The following is a 15,000-nucleotide window of genomic DNA, read 5'->3' as shown; positions in this document are numbered from 1 at the left end:
AACACTGCTCACCTTGTAGAACTTCCTCAGGTTCTCCTTCTGTGTCTGGTTGATGACAGTCAGGACTCTGGCGATGGACTTGCGGACCACACGGCTGCAACGACCAGTTGAGATTCCCATTAAAACCATTTCAACAACAGGACTAATCAAACCAACAGCCAGAGACCCGACTCCTCATAAATGGTGAAGTACAGCTCCAGCTTCATCTCACCAACATAAAGCTCCACAAGACAAGACGACCGTTTCTGACAGCAGTGAGAATCTCATTAAATTCATCTTCAAACTAAAAACTCTACTCGACTCTTTAACAGTATTTTACATCAATGACTGTTTTCTTCCACCAGGAACCAGCTCATATGTTCAACATTTATCTTGTTTAACGTCCTATTAAGCTACAGGAAGCTTCATTCCTTCGGTGGAGCTTCCCTGCGGAGGGAGGCCAGCCCACCGAGGCCGGGAGCGGTGCTCTGCGGGCTGGATCCTGGACGTGTTCGCAGCCGTGAGGACCATCGCGGAGCACCACGCCAGACCTGCCGCAGCTCCATCCGGTACCTACATCTTTGAGAGCTTGGAGGCGGCTCCGCCGGTGACTTTGGCCACTCGCAGCTGGGACAGTTCATTCTTCAGATCGTCCAGCTGCTTGAGCAGCTCTTCCTTCTTCTTGCCCCGCAGGTCTCTCGCCTTGATCTTGGCCTGAACATCACGATAAACACAAGCGTTAAACGCCATTTTAGCCCCCGCCGCTCGGCTGCTAAACACCTAGCGTGCTAAGCTAACGCCGCTTGGTAAAAACAACAAAGCAACACGTAGCATTTAAATGTATTAATGACAAGAAACAGAAAAATCATTTGATCTGGCAACTGTAATTCCGACCGCTTCATAGCTAGCGTTGTGCTAATAAGCTAGCGACAGTCTGCCATGTTGATTCACTGGTGCGCTCTAAAGCGCTGTCAAACGTAAGTATTTAAATACACTGTAATACACCCATTACCATCTAGAGAGCCCACGGTAGGTTTATAAACTCCCCACGAAAGTAAAAGACCTAAATCCAGTCTGATTTAGCAGGTAAAAACAGGGAATTAACGAGGACTTTAGCATGAGTAGCAGCTCCGTACCATGTTCTTTCTCGCTGCCCTGTTGGAAAGGCTGGACCCTCCGCGTGCTCACAAAAAGTAGCTTCCGGTCGGTTTCTTCTTTGTCGCCCTGGCCACGTCCCAACAGCGCCGCCAGTCGGCGGGCGGTGGTATGGCAGCCATCGAGTCGACCAACCTTTTATGGCGACTACCGCCGTGGCTTCCAAATAAAATGCATTAAATGCACAGCATGATTGAAGTAAAGATTATTTCAAAGTCAAATAAAATATATTTTTCCTATTAATTGTCCACATTTTTAAGCTTCCCCCCCTCCAACATCTCCGCCAGAGTAACCACAACATGCTGTGTAACGTGTTAAAAGTCGCGTCGGCCTTTTACCTCCAGCACTGTTGCAGCTGCCCCCGCTGCTGTCCTGCCCCCGTCTTCAGGACACTTCTGCTGAGTTCTATGAAGGCCTCAACAGCCATAGGAGTTTTCATCCAAGTATTTGTGGAAATCCGTGTCCAAGCTGCCTCTCATCTGGGAAACATGTTGCCCAGCAGCTCAGAATGTAACATATTGGGAAATAGTGAACTTCTTTGTTGTCTTCTCTTTGTTTTGCATGTCGGTTTGTTCTGCAGTGGATGTTTTTTGCATTCTCTAGTCTCCCTTCAGGACAAAGACCATTGCTAGACTGACTGTATTTATTTATAGAACAAGGTGGGAATTTCAACAGCTTTTGTGACAACACAGTTTCACAAGCAACACGGCGGCCTTGTATTCTGGAGCACAGGGAGGGAGTTATAACGGCATCTCGGTGGTATCTTGGGCTCAGACCGCGTGGCCTTTGACTCATCTTCTGTTCTGGGTGTCATACTTTCCCTTTCAGCATGAAGAACTCGTGAACACTTGCACATCACTTACAGGGATCCGATCTGTGATGCAGCACTTGGAGAACACCTCTAGAGTCCTGAGATCCAGGAAGGACTCCCGCAGCACGTGTGTGTCTGCTTATGTGCTGATTGAACACTTACCAATCTCAAAACACCCAATTCCGGGACCCTGAGCACTAAATATTGGACCCCTCTGCATCACAAATCCTTGTAGCACCTTGTGTGATCAATTTTAGTCCCTTAGCAGCCTAATTAGCAGAAAAGCTAATTGAGGACGTTTGAGGTGAACAGAACCTGTTGTTGACGAGACATAAACACTGAAACACATCCGATTATAGTTACGATCAAAGTGTATTTTCAAAGGTATCAAAGAAGAACGTGTGATAGGATCGTCATAGATCATCACCATCATCATCATCATCACCTGCTGGAGTTGTTGTTGTGTTTCAGGATTCATCAGGTTTGAGTTTCTCATGGAGACGGTAACAACCTGGTGGCTCTAGAGAGGCGCTCACCATACAGGCCTGATCTGTGCACGTGAGCCCAAGCCCCCCACCCCCCCGGAGGCAAAAACAAGGAGGTATAACATGCAAAGGCCAAAACCTTCTAATTCTCAGTAGGAAGGATAAATAGTGTAAAATGCCAACATCCAAACATCAACATCCAAGGGTTTATAAAGTTGCTAGTGCATACAGTTGTACGTACGTCTGTTGACAGGTGGAATGTTCCTCGTTTACATGAACAAAGGCAGGCGGAGATTGTCCTCCGTACAGCGAGTTGGTAAACAATCACATGATCCTCGGGATGCGTCAGACAGACAGACGGACGTCCAACAGGTTGGTAGAAATCATCCAAAAAGACTTTAGCATACAGTAGCTCGCATTTAAAATCAATTTAAAACCTCTTTGGAGAAGTACCCCACACAATCTGAAATAAGAAACTCTGTTGTTCCGCTCAAAGGAGACACAACAAACGTTGATTTCGTCACAGATAATCGTTAATGATCTTAAAGCAAGTGTGCAGCCCAGTGCACAGACGGAAGGAGAACCGCTTAAAGGGAAGCAAACGTGCACGTCGAGGTGGAGCTCTGCAGACCGGACTGAAGAACGGGTCAGAACGGAGGGAGAAGAACCTGTCGGAGCAGAACAGGCGCCGTCGCTGTTGACCGAGCTTCAGATGAGTGAAGATACACAGAGAAACGTTGGAGTCCGGAGAAATGGGACGATCCTTCCCCCCCCCACATCCCATCCCATCCCATCATCAGCTCCAGTGTGTGAAGGCGCCTGAGACCGACGGTCGAATGATCCCCTTTGGTGAAGGTCTGGAGCCAAACCAGGACATCTGGAATGGATGAAAACATTCATTCATTTCAAATAAAGGCAACAACAATGATGATGATGATGATGATGATGATGGTGGGGCTCCATCAGGCCTGTCAATCAAAGCAAGGACCACCTTATACTCCAGAGTCTGCTTCAGCATGTCCTCCTCCTCCCGGGTGAAGTGGAGCAGCACGGACACAGCCCGGATCAGCTGAAAGGCCTGACAGAAGAGCAGCAGACAGGCTGCGGTTAGAGCCGCACCAGAGCCGAGGAAGAACCTGCTCAACCGACCTCTGCGTCTCTGGAGGACATGAACTTCAGGACTACGTGTTTGAGGTACTCAAAGTTGATCTCTCGCGTGTCGTTCAGGTCCACGGAGTTGGTCACCATGATGGTGGAGGGCGGGGGACTGGACGCTGGTGCCAGGTCTGGACAAACCCTCTCCTGTTTGTCCGCCCGGCTTTCTGAATACCGCTCCCTTCCTTCAGGGTCTTGGTCAGATTTCAGCTTCTGTGGAGGAGAAAAGAACGTGGAGTTCTCCCAGGAGGCGGGCGTGGAGCGAGGCTGGGCGAGACTCACCAGCTCCTTCTGTAGTGTCCTCCTCAGCTCCGCCAGCCGCTGCTGCAGCTGCTTGATGGTCTGAAAGACAGGTTTCTCATGAAGCTTCTGCTGTCCAAGCCCGTTACAAGACCTGATGAAGGCCGCTGACCCTGTTCTTGTCCCCGAGCTGCTGCTCCAGGTCTCTGTTGACCTTCTGGATGTGGTCCAGGTCATCCACCGTCACGCTGCCATTTTCCGCATCCTCGCACACGTCGGGGCTCTGGAGCTGCTCCGTCAGGGTCTCCACCTCCACCTCCAGGTAGGAGATCTGACCGTGAGGGGACAGAGCTCAACATTCCAGCACACTGTGAAGGCCAGGCGACGCTGTGTGAGCAGGTGCAGCCTCACCCTGGCCTGGCAGCTGTCCAGCTCCGCCTGGACACCGGCCAGCTGGGAGTCCTTGTCCAGCACCGTCTGCTCCTGCAGGGCCCGCTGGCGCTCCGTCTCCTCCTGCCAGTGCTGCGCCTCTGCACCAACAACCAGCAGACAGCACTTTTCATTACGGCTGCTTCCGTTGGGCTCCACACCGAGGGGACTAAAGCTTAAACGTCCCAGTTCCAGCTAGAATCAGAGTCCACCAGAGAAGCTCTGTGGTCACTGCTGGAACGGGACTTCAGGAGGGGTTCAAACCTTATTTACTCAGGCTCAGGGCTCGGATCCCTTTATTACATTATTATTATTGAACCCGTTCAGACTGACAGGAAGTGCAGGGATCACCGATATGGGACGAGGAGGAACCCGGAGGAACCGGCCTCAGATCACAATAAAAGCCTGAGGAGCTACAGATCAAGAGAGGTGAAGAGGAGGGGATGACGTCACCACTGTGGAGCGTCCTGATGGTTTCCTCTCTCCTTCTCAGCTCCTCGCCGGCTGCAGCCTCTTGTCCTCGCGCCGTCTGCAGAGACGTGCTCAGCTCGTCCACCTGCTCGGAGACGCCGACACACGTCTGTGAGATCATGTGTGTTGCTGCTGTGGTGTGGTGGAAGCAGAGCTGATGTTTGCCCTCACACCTGCACTTGCAGCTCTTCTCTTCTTTGTGCGAGTTCCTCCAGAACGTCGGAGACCTTCTTCTTTTCTGCTCGCTCATTGTCCAGCTCGTCCTGGGAGAGCAAAGGGAGAGGGACATCTGAGGACAGCACGCACACACCTCCAACCTGTGCACGTGAGAGCGTGAGCAGAGGAGCCCAGCCTCCAGCCCAGTTGCTGTTACCCTGCACTGCTGTAGTTCCTGTCTCTGTTGCCTCATCAGAGCTTCTGCCTCCATCTTCTGCTCTTCCAGACAGGCCTGTCAGAGGGAGGAAGGAAGTGTTGCTACGGTAACAGGGGCCGAGCAGCAGGACGTGACCCTGCTGGTGAAGCTCACCACGCGCTCCTGCAGCCTCCCTCCTTCTGTCTGCAGCGCGGAGATGTTCTGCTGGAGCTCAGCCACCTTCTCCTGGCTCTGCTCCTCCAGATGAGTCCTCTCCGCTCTCCACTCCTGAAGCTGAACCCACCGGGAGACAAAGACACGTTAGGCACCAAACTCAACAGGTTCATCCATGACTGAATGAATTACAGCCACATGATGACTGGGGACAGAACGAGGGACATTCTTTCATGCTGGACGGTGTCTCATCAGCCCCTCGAGGACATTTGCTGGGCTCAGGCTGAGGCCTCTTTTCCAGCCCATCACGGCTCCTCTCACCATATTGTTATTTTTCTTTTCCTTGTCATGACCTTTCTTAACTGCTACCGTCTCTGTTGCTATTGCAGGTGAGGATGTGTGTTGGACGGAGGGACAGGTGGACGCAGCACGTCGGGCCTATTCTGTCTGGCTCACCAGTTTATCGGTGTGCTGCTGGTTGTCTGCCGTCTGCTGCTTCAGGGCGTCCTTGGCGTCCAGGAGCTGCTGCTCCAGGTCACAGATCTAGCAGAGAGAAGGGCGCCGTCATGCTCCGTGTCCTCCCATCCTGCGTCCCAGCAGAAGGACGGCAGCATTTACCTGAGCGTCCGTCCTCGTCCTGTAGGCCTTGGAGGAGTCGTCCTTGTGCCTTAGCAGCGTCTGCAGCTCAGCGATGGTGCCGTTGAGTCTGGACACCTGAACACACACCAGACAAATTATTGGCCCAGTGTGACTGGAACAGGACAACGGAGGTGCATGTACGTGCGCTAGTCCGCCTGATGCCGGTGCTCTGTGCCCGGTGATGGGGAGCAGAATTGCTCCTGCATGTTCAGGTCTTAATCAGAGCTAAACAACCTCCACGCTCCTGGGTGAAACGGCCTCCAGCCGTCCACTGTCCAGCCGTCCACTGTCCAGCTGTCCAGCGCCGGCCTCAAGGACAACCAATCAAATGGAGCTGCCGCACTGCCAAGAATGGGTTGAAATAGCTGCCCGCTAAGTTAGCTAAAGAGTATTTCAGAGATTTGATGACGTCTAGATTTTACAAAAGGCACTAACCAAGACTGAAAACAGCTCATTAAACGGAACCTCAAGCATAAGTCCTTTTTAACAAAAATACAATTAGCCTAATTGTGGGAATTCTAGTAAATTACCTGCTTGTTTGAGCTGCTTGAGATACCGCTAGTGTTAGCTTAGCTAGCTTGTTGATACCAAAGGGCAGCAGCCTTAATGGCTGATTGTACTCTAGTGCTAACTCTCGCTAACTCAGAGGCTCGTGTGCTGTTGCTCATGATTTGATGGGTTGTTGAGGCCGACGCTTGAGCAGCCTGGAAGCCTGGAGGCCGTTTCACCCTGGAGCCACTAATGGGGCAAACAAGGGGCCACGTTAGCCTGCTGCATAGACGCGTAGCGCCACCTAGTGTTGCACAGGAGGACATCATTCGATGTAAACGGGGAGAAGCAACCGATTCAGATGAGATGCTAATGTTGAGCACAGCTGGATTGAGCTGTGCAGGGAGAGCAAAAGGTTGGAAGAGCTTCCGATGACAGTTGAGGTCTGATGAAGGAACCCAGAACTCAGGACATGATTCAGCAGACAGAAAGAACAAAGGTTCCATCTAATTGACGCTGTGTTTCACCTGTGCCTCCAGAGCGCCGACGGCGTCCGCGTGGTCCGTCCGGAGAGCCAGGAGCTCTGCTCTACTCCCCTCCAGATTCTCCTCCAGGTTGGACTTCTTTTAGGTTTCAAAATAAAACCAAAGTGTTTGAGAAGCTTCGGCAGGAACACTCAAGCATGTCTCAGAAAAGTGCTGATTTCACTGTCAACTGGACAAGCGGCTAATTAAAGCTCTAAACCCGAAGGTGATGGATGGTGTGGAGGTGCCCTGAAGCTGTGGTTCACCTCCTGGAGGAACTCCTGCAGATGTTCATCCTGGCTGAGGTTTCCCTCCAAGCGTCTCTCCAGGGACGCCGCCTTCCTCTGGAGCTCCAGCAACAAGCGCTCCTTCTCTTCCTCCACGACAGCAGCCTGCTCAGGAGAGAGGACATGAAGACAAACCGGTTTCTGACGCGGCCGTTTTCAGCCGCGGCCTTCTCCAGGCGGCTCAGACGTGCTTTGACCTTTTGCTGCTGCAGCCTGAGGGAGTCGTGTTCTGACTGTAAACCCTGCAGAGATGCCTCCAAGGCCGCCACCGTCCGCTGGGACTGGACAACAAAAGGTTGACACCCCGTCTCAGTGACTGCTGTCTCTGTTACTGAGCTGGGAGAAGGTGTTTTCAAAGCCCACCTTCTGAAGGTCCTCAGACACCTTCTGAACGACCTCCTGCAGCTCTGCGCACCGACCCTCCAGGCCTCTGACCTTCCTGTCCGACTCTTCTTTGAGCAGCAGCAGTTCCTCTCTGCAGAAACAGGGAAAGTGGTTGAACCCTTCCAGCTCTTGTTCTCTGTCCCCGCTGAGGTTCCCTCCAACCTTCTACAGCTGGGTCAACGTTTGTTTGAAGGCCATTTAACCAGCGAGGCCGCCGCCGCCGGTCTTACCGCTCTATTTCCAGCTCGGCGTTGAGGCTGCAGCTCTCCTCGTGATGCCCTCTCAGCGCCTGGAGGTTCCCCTGCACCTCCGACAGGTTTCGCTGTGCAGAACGAAGCTCAGCCTCCTTCTGCTGCAGCTGCTCCTCCTTCCTCAGCAACTGATTGAAGAATAGAACAGAAATCAACAAAAACGGACCCCAAGCCTCCTCCGAAATGCTGTTTGTGGTCGTCCATGAAGGCGCCCGCGTAAGCACCATGTGTTTCACTTTCGACAGCTCCTGCTGCTGGAAGCCCTCCAGTTCGTCAAGGTCGTCCCTTTTCTGGAAGAGAGCCAAGCTTTGGTCCATCATCTCCTCGACTTGTGCCGACAGGGCGCTCTTCTCCTACACAAACACAAACACAAACATCCAGCAGTTACTCAGCCACGGATGTTCTGACCCAGCAGGAACATCTGGGGACTTGGATCTCACCTGTTCCACAGCGGCCATCTTCTCCATCCACTCCTGCAAGGCAACAGCAGTGACTCCGTGAGCATCTTGATTTCCTCGAGTCATGATCTTAAAGCCCGAGTCTCTAACAGACCAGCTCAGATTTCCGGACTTCAGCTTGAATTTAAGGCATTTAATGACGATTAAAATGTTCCTAACTGTGTTTGCTAACATCACGATAAAGGACTCAATTTGAACCCTCTAGCCATGATTTCTGTTGTTGGTCCTTCCCTTCCCTTCAGTGAGACCCATTTCCCAGAACATCAGCCATATTTGGGGTTCCTCTACACCCAGAAAACAACCTTGTGTCAGGCTGGGACACCACAGAAGCTTCTGGGGGTGCACGACGAGGGAATGAGGCCTTTACCTGATCTTTCTTTTCCAAGGCTGCAGACATGGCCTCCGCCATCCTGGTTCTGTTGACCTGGTGAGACTCATTCTGCTCCTGAAGCTTCTTGATGGAAGCTGAGCAGTCAGAGCGACAGAGAAGAGAGCAGAGGAGGAGGCGATTAAAAGGCCAGATGGGGATGGAGACACCTTTCTTCCAGAGCCAAAGACTAGCAAAGAGAAGCAGAGCAGGTGATGAAGGCTGCAGCCCAGCAGAGAGAGTTCACCTGTGAAGCATCTCCACCAACGTCCTGCAGAAGCTGCATCTATCTCTACATCCCACTACTGGTCGTCCTTCATTCAGAACGAGGCTCCGTCCTCTGGGGCGACGGCGTTGATCAAACCAGCCATCTTTCCTGCTACTTAGCTAACTCCTAAGTCCTCTAAAGCTCCAGCGAAGCTTCTCAAACGACTCCATCTGCTACGCATCCGGGTGGGGACGTGCATCAAGGAAGACGAGGACAGGAAGTCCTTTTACAGGAAGTCCTCCAGCCACAACCCCGTTCAGAGTCCATGTCAGCTAACGGATATTTTAGTGAGAAGTGAGTCTTTTCCTGACGGAAATGTTAATCCTGCTGCAGAGACGGGAGCTAAGGTGGCAGCAGGCTCCTCGTCCTGAACTTAGAAGCCGCCGCTCTGAGCGAGCTACAGCGCTGTGGCGACTCTCACATCAGTGCACGAGGCGCTCTCCTTGAATCGGTCCTCAGCACGATGAAGGTGGACGGCGAGGGTGGACGTCTCACGGGGCTCCTCTGTACACGACCCTGCTCAGACTGTCCACCGCAATTACTTTGCTGTCAAACTGTCGTCTTTCATCTGACTAGTTGGCAAAAACGACGCAACCTTGTTGGCACTCATGCGCACTCAAAAGGATGCTTAGTGGTTCCTAAATAGGATGAATCAAAGGAGACGTGACGAGAACAGGCAGAAAAGTCTATTAGCAACGCCACGAACTGTAAATCCTCCCAAAGACATGAGAGGACATTGTGAGGACAAAGACGCCAACAGGGGACATGGCAGAAACCCATTAGACGTATGTTCCTCCTGAATATAGGCTCGGGTCGGGCTGTGGACCCAGGAACCAGAGCCAGGGAGCGACATGCTGCATTTGAGGACAACAAGGTGAAGGTGAACAGCTGACGTTTGGTGAAACGAGCTAAATGCCGTGTAAAGCACACACACACACACACACACACACACACACACACACACACACACACACACACACACACACACACACACACACACACACACACACACACACACACACACACACACACACACACACACACACACACACACACACACGTGGGAAAGATCTTTCATTGAGAAGAGCAGGCAAACAGAGGTGGAAAGGCCGAAATATTAGCACCTGGAATAAAGGAATGAAGGGTGGAAGGTGGCGTCATGAGACAGAGGAGAGGCTAACGGGAGGAGAGAGGAGGTACGTACAATCCTGATGCTTTTCTAACGCAAGTTCAAGCTTGTCCTTGGTCTTCTGCATAAGGCGGAGCTGCTCAGCGTAGTCTAGTGTTGGAGGGGACCAATGATGGGGTACACCGTACAAACACACACCACAGTGAAGACATGAACAAACGGAGAGGGAGAAAGCAAAAGGGAAAACATGAATGACACATAATGAGAGGCAACGTTTCAGGATGCTCCTGTCTGCGTCCGGCCTGATCAACACGTCGTCTCTACCTGGCACCAGCACAGCTGACGCCACCTGGCCGAGACTTTAGGAGCCACAGGCCTGTCTGGAGAGTGAAGGGCTGCGGTCTGGTGGCGTCCGGGGGAGCCAGGTGGGTGGGCGGAGCTGGCGGCAGCCTCCCAGTACCAGCTCCTCTAGCAGGACGTCTAATAACATCAGGTGTTCCTCCGCCGGAGGGGAAAAGCATCCACACAAACACCGAAGACCAGACGCATGACATGAGGCTGTCAAAAGGAGCCGTCGGGAGCATTTCAGGCTCGTTTCAGCAGAGCCAATGAGAGACGGAGCGCGTGGGTGGGATGGATGCGTCTCGTGGCCCTACGAGGACATCGTCCTACCAGGAAAGGTTGTGAGAGCTCACGCTAGCGCCCGCTCTTCGTTTCCGTCTCCAACAACTGGCTGTCAAATCACAACGCAACAACACAGCTCTGAGAGCTTCACACGTCTCCCACCTGACAACTTGGCCTCCAGCCTCCGGATCTGATCGTTCCGTCTGAGGAGCTGAGCGGGAAGGTCGTCCCTGGAGCTGCTGCCATCTGATGCCTGATGGGAACACACATGAACATGGTGGAACATTATTTCAGAGTGGAACAAAACACACAACAGGTAGAACCTTAAACTAGTGAGACAGGAAGTTAGCCGAGCGGGTTTAATGTCTCATGTAACTTAGTGAAGGATGCACGTGTCTGAGGGCAGGAGACAGCAGCTCAACGCTCAGGAAAGACACTGGTGAGGTTTTCTCCACAGGCAGATCCAAGCGTCCCTCGTGCCACCCACCAGGAGGCTGACGGTGAGGGTGGCCGATGGTCCCAGAGGGCACAGAGGAAGCCCACGCACCCCAGAATGAAGCAGAAACACACCTGCGCCCAGGGTCTCCACACAGGAGGCATCACAAAGTCCTGATAGCAGCAGACAGCTTTGTGGAAAGAGCTAAATCAGCGTGAGGACATGTGTCCAAAACTTCTGCCCCTGGGATTTTCCTCTGGTTGGGCTGCTTCCAACATGAGGGGCCAAGGTTAAAAACATCTGCCAAAGTGGTGGCAGGTGTGTGCTGGCCTCCCTCACTCTTCTTCTTCTTCGCTGGAGACTCTGAGCAGATTTTAACGTCCACCTTCATCCTACGATGATCTGACTGGACTCTGTGACACTTCTGGTGAGGTGGACACCAGGTTGGAGCATCTCCTGGCTTCAACCTGTAGTCAGGTGACCTTCACTAACTCTGACGGTGGCATCGTGGGGCTGGACCTCTGCTCAGCGAGCCCAGCTCGACAGATTTGTGGCCAGCAGTTTGTGAACTCTGCATTAAATGATTATTTCTTAGAAACCAACAAGCTACCGGGGCACTAAATTACTCACGAAGTCATCTCCTGAGTCGGCCCCCATTGACGTGATGGACTCCTTGCTGATGGTGCGTGGTATCCGGACGTTGCTTCGAGGTGCTGTGGCCGCCTCTTCTGCGATTTTCTTCTTCAGTTTAGCAAACATGGTTACCCTTTCAGCGTCTCTCCATGCACCGGGTTAGGCTACATGTTGTGTGGCGTTCATTCAGCTCCCAAAGCTCCTGTGTTCTGAGGCTGGACTACCGATGTTCTTCTGGTGAGGACAACAATGTGCTGCATCTAGAAATGGGAAAAGATAGACATAAATCCACCAGCATTGTCCTCTGGGAACAGCGGCCCTGACAGAACGCTTTATATTTGCATGCATATTTGTATTAACATAATTCACCAGCCGATCTCTTTTTTCTCTTATCTTAAGAGATCTTCGCACAAGTGACTTTGAGAGGTCCAAGAACTGACCACAAATCCTCAGCAAATAATGGTTTCCGTGTTTGTAGCCACTGAATAAATTATTCATGCTGTCTACTTTACCAATACACTAAATTTGTGTCCTTTTAACACGACTATTGGAGACACCTGTTACATTCTGGACACTTGTCAGATCTTGATATTTCTACTTTAAATGGTGTTTAAGCGAGACATTAAGGTGATCTCTTCCTCATATTTTATTTTACTTTCTAAAGGAGAGAGGACCCTTGTGGACACTGTGTAGCTATACCCAGTATAGTCTGTCCAGGCTAACTCGAGCATGAAGGGAGCCTTAGCTAGGGTCCCATTAACGGCCAGGAGCATTTCTGTAGTCGGTTAGAGTTAAAAAGACACGACAGTTCACAAACAGGACGAAAGAGACGCTCATTCAGGGAGGAAACGACAACAATGACAATTGACATGAAGTGGCTGCTAACAGCTGTCGTTAGCTTGCTAATGTAGTGAAGTCACTTTCGTCTTACCATATGAAGAGTACCGAATCTTTGTACTTCCTTTTCGGCTTGCCCTATCTACACCGTCCCGTTCAGTCGGTAAACACGCAAAATGTCTTTTATCAGCGGTCGGAATATATTCGATGTTTGCCCTGACTAGCTAGCAAGCGCTAGCTGCGCTGGGTAAGCTACACGTAATCGCCTCAACACAGATGACGATCACGTCATGGTTTTCCCGCTTCTCATTGGTGGATGCGAAGGGGGCGTGGCCAGCACGTTTCGACCGGCGTCCCCCAGCGGCAGACACGTGAACAACACCGACGTGTCAAGCCCGAGAGGAGAGTAACGCTATCCACACTAATATTTGTGTTTGTGCAGTTGAATTCAGGCAGTTTATTCATTTTAATTTATTTTTAATCTTCTACAAATAATGCCCCCGTAATATCTTCTCTTTTACTTAATACTTTCATTGTGTAAAACATACTTATCTTTTGTAATTGTCTGTATTTCTTTTCCATACATTATTTCCCTTTGCAGCATTCCATGGCAAAGAGGAGCTGAGTGGGACTCCTCCATTATTAAAGACTCCACTACACACTCTAATGAGGTGAACAGCGAGCAAAGATTGATGGCCAGACAAGGTCAGTTTCTCTAACTGAGCTGGAGCCACGAGGGAATTATTAGCTACTTGACTTCCTGTAGAAAGTGCGCGCGTGTGTGTGTGTGTGTGTGTGTGTGTGTGTGTGTGTGTGTGTGTGTGTGATATTAATATTCATACTGGGTCTGCACCCAGGAAGATGAAGCTTTGGAACAGTTCATTCGTTTTGATGGCACTGAATGACAGCTAATGCTGTAGCGCAGCGTGGAGGAGGGACATGAACAAACGGCCTGATGGGTTCAAAGGGTGAATCATTAGGAACCAACAGGTTTGGGCCCCCAGCATAGTTAGTGCCCAGTAGCGCCCCCCTGTGGCCAGTGTTATGGGGCAGATGTTTGTAAACATGAGCCATTAGTGCCCCGAAAGCATGATGGATCCACCCTCAGGTGAGGCTCCACAGATGGACACAGGTGTCCCTTTCACCAGATTCTGTGGCTTCGCTCATGGCAGCCATGGCTTCCACGGGCCCAGATGTCCTCAGACATCGTTCAGATGCTGAGTGTGGTGGTCTGGATGCAGGAGAGGTTTTCTATGACGGACATCAGGCCTGTCTTCGTAGGCTTCAGCTGGAGGCAACAGCAGAGGAACCGTGGCTGCTGACCGATTGCTACGTTTCATTAGTTTAAGCTTACATTTCCACATTAGAAGCAAATTCCTTTCTGCAGGAGCATTGAGAGAGGTGGTGCTCAACATTTAGCTTCATTTAGCTCGACATTTAGCCTCCACAATGACGGTGTTGAGGTGAGTAGCTAGCAGCTAGTGCAATAGAAAGGTCAGAGTGTTAGTGCTGTCTCCAAGGTTGTGGGATGACTCTCTTACCCCCCACTAAGCTCACGCTCCTCTGAGCAAACTGAATGCTGACGCGGGCTAATGGCATTAATGCAAGCATCTTTGGCTGCCACCACAATTTACCCGCCGCTAAACCAAACACGATCAAACGCTCTTATCAGAGGCAGCCCAGCTCTGATCCATCCCCCCCGGAGCACTTGGGCCATCTGGCTGCAGTCAGATCTCTGCCACAAGTCTCTCTTGATCTTGATCTTCTCCAGGAAAGGAACGGTTCTGTTCGGTATCCAAACCTGTTGAAGGTGTACCTGTTGCTACTCGGCCCATAGGGACGTCTCACGAGCTGGTGGTGTGACTTTAGTCAACATTAGAGGTTCTGGGAGTAGCAGGAGCTAGCGGGAGCTAGCCTGAGCTAGCAGGCGTGTTTGTTGTGTCGCCGGCCGGGTGTGGATGTCCCCGTCGCCAGCCAGCCACAGGTTTTAGGGCCCCACTTGTCATGCTGTTGGTGTCAGAGGGAGGGACGGGGGAGCGTGGGGGACGTGGGGGATGGGCTGGTGAGGAGAGTGACAGAAAATAGAAAATGGAAAATTCCAGCGTGAAGTGCAGTGGCTGTTGATCAGGTGTGAACTCCAGAGCAGAGAGCAGGACGGGGTGAATGGGGGACAGCTGCTGCAGGCCCACATCAAGAACGTCCACCGCAGCACACCAGCTGGGACTGGGGCCCGGGGGGGGGGCGCTCAGGGAGGGACAAATGTGAGACAGGGTGCCTTCAACAGTTCACCTCCATGACACAGACCCGCTCACAGCAAACGCTACAGCCTGACCTGGTTAACTCGCTGTCCTGAATATGTACAGGACACATTATGTTGCTGTCTCATGGTGAAGACCTTAAAGTCCAAACTGACCTTGAAAAGC

General features: G+C 51.6%; 2 protein-coding genes across 6 annotated transcripts in view; both read right to left on the bottom strand.

Moving 5' to 3' along the window:
- Window positions 1–1,272, bottom strand: part of rpl35 (ribosomal protein L35) — a 7,195-nt gene extending 5,923 nt beyond the window's left edge. Inside the window, exons 1-3 of one of the 3 annotated variants that reach the window (XM_003977401.3) lie at window positions 1,116–1,272; window positions 557–693; window positions 13–94 (exon numbers count right to left, since the gene is read on the bottom strand). In XM_003977401.3, the coding sequence (XP_003977450.1) occupies window positions 13–94; window positions 557–693; window positions 1,116–1,118 (222 nt within the window). In that variant the 5' untranslated portion in view covers window positions 1,119–1,272. Of the gene's footprint in view, window positions 1–12; window positions 95–556; window positions 694–991 lie in introns of those variants that run through there. The other 2 variants (XM_003977402.3, XM_029829508.1) reach the window with 2 other exon arrangements.
- A 490-nt stretch (window positions 1,273–1,762) lies between these two features.
- Window positions 1,763–12,883, bottom strand: golga1 (golgin A1). Of its 3 annotated transcripts, XM_011618564.2 has the most exons (24): window positions 12,672–12,883; window positions 11,738–12,000; window positions 10,834–10,924; window positions 10,123–10,197; window positions 8,651–8,748; window positions 8,266–8,298; window positions 8,050–8,178; window positions 7,805–7,953; window positions 7,554–7,665; window positions 7,388–7,471; window positions 7,170–7,295; window positions 6,907–7,002; window positions 5,870–5,965; window positions 5,708–5,794; window positions 5,252–5,371; window positions 5,099–5,173; window positions 4,899–4,988; window positions 4,708–4,810; window positions 4,237–4,355; window positions 3,998–4,156; window positions 3,868–3,927; window positions 3,580–3,798; window positions 3,422–3,508; window positions 1,763–3,307 (listed from the first exon to the last, which is right to left on the bottom strand). In XM_011618564.2, the coding sequence occupies exons 2-24, from the start codon at window positions 11,864–11,866 to the stop codon at window positions 3,227–3,229; spliced, it is 2,418 nt and encodes an 805-aa protein (XP_011616866.2). In that variant the 5' UTR covers window positions 11,867–12,000; window positions 12,672–12,883; the 3' UTR covers window positions 1,763–3,226. The 3 variants fall into 3 exon arrangements, with proteins under 3 accessions (XP_011616866.2, XP_029685366.1, XP_029685367.1); XM_029829506.1 differs by lacking the exon at window positions 10,123–10,197; XM_029829507.1 differs by lacking the exons at window positions 10,123–10,197; window positions 10,834–10,924; window positions 11,738–12,000; window positions 12,672–12,883 and adding an exon at window positions 8,898–9,872.
- Between the last annotated feature and the right edge of the window lie 2,117 nt (window positions 12,884–15,000).

The sequence above is a fragment of the Takifugu rubripes genome, chromosome 21 (assembly GCF_901000725.2).
Source record: "Takifugu rubripes chromosome 21, fTakRub1.2, whole genome shotgun sequence".
Lineage (NCBI taxonomy): Eukaryota > Metazoa > Chordata > Actinopteri > Tetraodontiformes > Tetraodontidae > Takifugu > Takifugu rubripes.
The sequence above is the reverse complement of the archived record's forward strand: the minus strand, read 5'-3'. Positions and strand labels throughout refer to the sequence as shown.